Source organism: Pinus tabuliformis, chromosome 9 (assembly GCF_031772625.1).
Source record: "Pinus tabuliformis cultivar Carrire ecotype Pingquan chromosome 9, CPIR1, whole genome shotgun sequence".
Lineage (NCBI taxonomy): Eukaryota > Viridiplantae > Streptophyta > Pinopsida > Pinales > Pinaceae > Pinus > Pinus tabuliformis.
Genome location: NC_142307.1, coordinates 1,436,594,777 through 1,436,601,349, shown reverse-complemented (window position 1 = coordinate 1,436,601,349; position 6,573 = coordinate 1,436,594,777). Strand labels below are relative to the sequence as shown.

General features: G+C 35.8%; 1 protein-coding gene across 1 annotated transcript; it reads right to left on the bottom strand.

Moving 5' to 3' along the window:
* Positions 1–3,945: 3,945 nt before the first annotated feature.
* Positions 3,946–4,287, bottom strand: LOC149153961 (uncharacterized). The gene has a single exon (XM_089443991.1). It carries the CDS (start codon positions 4,285–4,287, stop codon positions 3,946–3,948), a length of 342 nt encoding a protein of 113 aa, XP_089300117.1.
* Between the last annotated feature and the right edge of the window lie 2,286 nt (positions 4,288–6,573).

Genomic DNA, 6,573 nt, shown 5'->3' with positions numbered 1-6,573 from the left:
GGGAGGACTGAACTTCAAAGATCTCAGAGCTCAAAATCTAGCCATGGGAGCCAAATTGATTTGGAAAATCATAGCTCCTAATCCAGGTTGGGTACAGGTTGCATTGTGGAGGAAATACTTCAGAGGAACGAGACTTAGATGCCTGGATCAGCCCAAAAATCAACTCAGAACTCCTTTCAGCATGTTCATCAACAGAATTGGCTCGCTGATAAGAAATCACTCCTTCTGGATACCAGGAAATGGAAAACGTATCCATCTATGGAATGACAGTATCCTGAATAGACCTCCGCTGGCAGATTCTAGAGATATGACAGAGTTGAAACGTTGGATGTCTGAAGCGAGTATCAACATGCTGTGGGACCTCTCGAATTGGAAGGAGGATGCTTGGATGGGTTGGAAACAGCTCCCAGTTCCTCCCGCCTTGCATTTAGAGCTGGCAACACTCACCACGAACCTACACGGGCTGGCTCCTTTACATGCGCGCAGGCTGGACGTGAGAGGTTGGGGCACAAATCAGGTAGGCTACACGGTAGCTCAGGGATATGCTAAATGCCTAGAGCGACCCCACGTGCCTCCCAACCATGCCCCCTAGGTAGGCATATGGAAAATCCCTTCAATTCCAAAAGTTGACCAATTCTGTTGGCTTCTCTACCATCAAAAAATTCCCACTGAAGACAGGCTTCAGAAAAGGGGCATCTATGGGCCTTCTAGATGCATGCTTTGCAAGGAAAACTCAGAATCCGCCTTCCATCTCATGATCAAGTGCAAATTCATAGCTTCCATATGGCAGGAGCTTCTTGCTGCCTGGAAATACAAGTTCATCTTCCCTTCCTCAGTTCTGGATCTGTTCGCGAACTAGATGGCCAGATATCTAGGCCCATTTCCAAAAAATAAAACAATAAGGACAGCGTGGAGTGCTCTGCCTAAATTCATCAGTTGGCAAGTTTGGCTGGAAAGGAACAGAAGGATTTTCCGGAACAAGGAACAGGACTACAGAATAGTTGCCAACTCAGTGAAAAGTCAGCTAGTCGAGTGGCTGGAAGACAAAGGAGATGATTCAAATCTAAGCCAGCAGGATAGAGATTTGGGAACCGCCCTCAATTTCAAGTTTCAAAATTCGAACAGCTCTCCTCCAACCCTCAAAGAATGGAAAATCAGGAAAAACAAAGAAGATTTTCAGTCCTGGCTATCCAATCAACCACTTCCCTCTCTCTTCTTTGATGGGGCAGCCAAAGGGAATCCATGAATTGCTGGAGTTGGAGGGCTCATCATTAACCCAGTTGACACATCTTCGCACAGATTTGCTTGGGGATTAGGCCATTCCTCAAGCATACAAGTTGAAGCGATGGCCCTTTTTCAAGGAATCAAACTCCTCAAAGAGCTGGGCCTTGAGGAGGAAAATGTCTTTGGAGACTCCCAGGTTATCATCAAAGCAGTGGCAAGCAATTCTAATCCAGCGGACCTGCAGCTAGCAAGGATAATTACAAGGATCAAAGGCATGTCAAAGTCCCTAAATCTGAATTACTTCCATGTCTTGAGAACAAATAACAAAGAAGCAGACATTGAGGCAAACAAGGCAGTCTAGTTAGATGCCGGTACTATTCTCAGAGATAAGGAAACCCTTTGGGAACCAATCCCCTAAAGAGTCATGTTTTATTGCATTCTTTTGCATCAATTTGTTTGTATCTTTCAGCTCGGGAAATTAGCAGCAAAAGTGCATTATATTAAATGTAAAAAGAGGAACTTGATAAGAGTAAACGTTATATTCCTCTAGTTGGAAAGTTACGCAAAAATCTGCTCCTCCTTTTGTAATCGGATTTGTGGCTCTTAGCCAAGCAGTTAATGAAATCCCATAACCATTCTTGTAAATATATATATATATATATATATATATATATATATATATATATATATATATATATATATATATATATATATATATATATATATATATATATATATATATATATATATATATATGTATGTATGTATGTATATATTAATAACAATATTTTATTTAAACCAACAGCTTTATACTAAAAAGCTAAGGTATTATAAACCCGAGCTATATAATATTTTTTTTATAAATATCTATATTAGGAACATGTAAATATTTATAATATAGTGTTTATCCCTTGAGTTTTGATATTATTCCCTTGGATTCTTTGTATTAATCCTTTAGGTTTATTATTCCCTTTGGTTTATAATATTTAACTTAGTGTTTATATACCTTGTATTTGTAATATTAATTCTATGGTCGGCCATATTCAACCATGTTTATTTTAAGGTTTATATTATTTATCTTAGGGTTTATAATCCCTTGGGTTTTTATTATTAATCCCTAGGGTTTAGTATTAGTACCTTTGGTTTCAGTATTAATCCCTAGGCTTAATATTATTCCCTTGGGTTTATAATAAAATCCCTTGGGTTTAATATTGTTCCCTTAGGTTTATAATACCTTGAGTTTTTAGTATAAATCCCTTGCATTTATAATATCAATACCTTTGGTTTAAATATAATATTATTAATTACAAAATATTCACAATACAATATTGTTAAGCAAGGTATATAATAAACCAAGGTATTATAAACCAATGGATATAATATTTTTTTAACAATATTTATATCAATAACATTAATATTTGGTTATTTAATTCATTCATTATAATTAATTAATTCCCTCATAATATTAATTATTAATTGAAGTAGTATTAGTTAATCACAATAATCATATTTATACGTCTTCTACATCAACCACATTTACAAACGTGGTTGTGCTAGTTCGCTCAAGGTGTTTATATTAGATGAGGGTTTATAATATTTATCTTATGGTCTATGATTATGATGATGATGATTAATGTCCACTAAGACCAATGTGGTCTATTGGACCTCAAAAAAAGAGATCCTAATTGTTATTCTTGAAAATCTTGTATTTGTGATCAAAGAGCAGGGAAAGAAGCATTCCAAGATCACTATAGTTGGGCTGCCTTAATAAGTCAAGAATATTGCAGGTGTGGCTAATGATAGGGAATGGAGAGAGGGTGTGGGCAAGAATTGGAGAGTCTAAAAGGAAGTGGTTTTCATGTTCCACCTTCTTAGTATCAAAAATCTCAAAAATAATATCATTTGAGGGAGTCTTGGGAGTAGACCACCGCCCGATCTCACTCCGAAGATCATGTGAGTTAGTTCTAATCCTAGTGATGTTCATTTTATACTTAGTTCTAGTCCACATAGAGAGATAATTATGGTTACCGATGGTGGGGTTGATCACCTCTTTATAGTACCTTAGATTCCTTTGGAGTTAATGGTGCCTTTCATACTATCCTTGCTTCCCATGATGATCTCCTCCTTAATCCCCCAAAGGTTGAGCCAAGATTGAACTTCCTGATGCCACCCATGTGTGAGGTGAGGTGCAAGTGGGGGTTTTGGCTAAATTTAGAAGAAAATTTTGGGAGCGGCTTGGATCATCTCAATATTTCTCGATGACTCCCTAGATATACGACGCCCCCAAACTTCACATCCAAATAAGATAACTGGGGTGACAAGACCCTCAAAGAGGAACCTTTTCTCCGAGCAATAGACATGAAGAGTCTTAAGTTGCTTGGCTGGGTCATGATGGCTCCTTGCAAGAAGAACGATATCATCAACATAAAAAAGAACAGTAGTGCTAATACCAACAATAAATTACCTTAAAATTATTGAATCACAAAACTAGGGTTAATAAAATGAAATTAAAACATTCCATCTTCACACACATTACAGTATTGCAAAAGTAGGGTTAATGAAATGAAATTAAAATATTCCATCATCACACACGTAACAGTAGAGAGAGAATTTTAATTACATCACAGGGGTTTCAGTGTTGCATTCCACTAGCATTTCAATCCATAACAACAATACAATTTCAATTCGAACATTTAAATTGTTTGGCTTCTTCTCCTCTACTCAATGGGGTAAATCATTATTAATATTGAGCATTCTACGAATAGTTTTAGGAGACTTCCCCATAATCAAGTTGGCAATACTTTCACAGGTCAAGTCCAGAAGGTCGTCAATTTGCAAGTTCTCAGAAGCCTTTGAAAGTTGGATGAGTGAGTGCTTCTCATGGTTAACAAGATGCTTCATAAAATCAATATCCCAACTTCTAACCGTATCCGCCTTTGCATGGGGAGAAACACATACATAGTATATGCAATAATCAATGACCAGACCTAAAATCTTGCCCAAAATGTTTTCCAAAATAATGACTCTCACACTGTCATCTTCGTCATCATCTATTGCCGCCATTAGGAACATAGACAACGAAGTTACTGCATGATCCGTCGGAGCTTTGTAATGTCACTTTATTAGACTCTGCCATGGCTCTTGATATTGATGATAGTTTGTTGATATCAAAGAAATATCTGGTCGTCCTTTGGATCGAATCGACGGTTAACGAAATGGGTTCACTACCTGCCTTGATTCTCTTTCTTGCTTGTATTTCCTTATCATTGTAATAATTGTCTAATTATGTTTCTTGTGGTTGGCAAAATATATGCTTATCTACAACTCAAGAGATAGATTTCTCTCCAGGATCATTATAGGAGGTATTTAGGGGCATGGTTGAGACTATGGTTGCTCTAGATCAACCAAGTGGGGAAAATTTTAGGAGGTTCAGAATATTTGAGGAAGAAAATATAAACAACGAGTTGAAAGGAAGTGGGAAAAGGTTAATTTTGTTAAGTTCTAGTTTGAAAAGATGAAGTTAGTGAAGGGAAAGTTGTCATAATAGAAAAAAAACTACTATACCAAGAAACAACTTTAGTGCAAACATTTAATGGAAAGACGATACAAAACATACCCATGAGGGAATAGATATTTCGAGCTTGGTGCCAATATCTAGAGTAAGGTATAAATTTTCAAATAATAGTTTGAGATTGGATAACCATTATATTCAAGTTTAGGTGAATTAATGAAATCATTAGGTGTGGAAAATGCTACTGAGAGGTAACTAAAAGAAAAAGGTTCTAAAAGGCTAGTAAATGTATGTACTATTTTTCAACAATCTATGCTTGTAAACATAAAATTTACAACGTGAATATTTGTTGTTGGATTTTTCTAAATGGGATTTTGTGGTTGAAATTTTAGTTAGGAATTAAAAAATTATCCATTTCCTTCAAGACATCCCTTATTTCTATAATATATTCTCTTTTTCTATTTTTCTATAGTACAAAACACTCTTCCAGTCAATTACGAAAGGATTTAAATTTTATAAATGTATATTTTCCCTTCTTGTATAAGAAAAAAAATTGTTCTTTTTGTTAATAAAGAGGTGTCATAAAGGAGAAATTTATTGTAGATTAGGTTACCGAATACAACTAAAGGAAACATGAACTTTGGAGTAAAATAGGAAGTATGAAGCATCTTACAATATTGACAAATTGAAACTTGTTGACTTGGAGCCATTAGATCTATGGCCCATATGGAAAAATAATATAACAAATCCCTGTGACATTTCACGTTCAACTCACACTAGATTATATATTCATATTTAACTGATATAGTCTGGAAGTAATGATGAAAAAAAATAGGATCGTAAAGAATCAGCTATGTTTAAGTTAAATGAAAATATAAAAGAAAAAAAAACATCAAGATGGTAAGAGGAAATAGATAGCTTAAGTATTTTTATTCTATTGTAGATATAATTTAATTCATGATGAGCAAAATACCCTAAGAGAATTGGATTCCATGGAGAAATACCTCATTGACTGGGAGGCAACTAAGTGGAAGTACAAAAGAAGAGTTGTGTATTTAGCCCATGTTTATGTGGCTTTACAAGAATATTATTTCTCTTAGATAGTAATTGGTTTGAGTTCACATGTGGATTGGGTGTGGGTAGCAATAATATAGCTAAATTACAAGCTTCCATTCTGATAGCAAGTGTGTGACCAGTGTAGAAAGCCAAGGAAGGTGCTTGAAGGGTTATAACACACGAAAAGTGGAATGAGTGCACCCCTTAGAAACCTGTGGAAACACGCAACTTGGAAGGGAACACACGAGTAATACATCACAAGATGGAGGGAAGGTGAACCAACAATCTAAAGTGATGGTTAAACCAATAGCACATCTCAACAAGGTTCGTACATAAATATATAGAAAGAGTCCATAAATACAATTGTAAGCAAACAAATGTATATATCATTACTGTAACCACGATAGCTGAAATACAGTAACAACATATGCGTGAAACGTGTTGTCTCTGTTATATTAGGAAAGTGAAAGTTGTAATAATAGATGCAACCATGACCAACCACTAGTTCCAATAGTAGAACATTACTGTTACTATCGCTTGCTCGTCTAAAGAGATATACTAGCTCTGCACTATGGAGAAGCCAAGGCTCCTTACAATACACTCCAAGCTTTCTCTACGATACACCTATAGGAGTCTTGGCTCCCAAAATCTTGTACAATGAGTTATGAGGTTCTATAAAGAGAAAAGGGTGGGGTGAACCTTGATATTCCCCTCTGTGACTCTTCACCTACCCTCATGACTCTTCAAATACTACATGACTGTTCTACAAATTGTGCAGGAGA

What these genes read in the sequence shown, in the direction of transcription:
- LOC149153961 (XM_089443991.1), bottom strand. Translation starts at nt 4,287, where the DNA reads ATGGCGGCAATAGATGATGACGAAGATGACAGTGTGAGAGTCATTATT.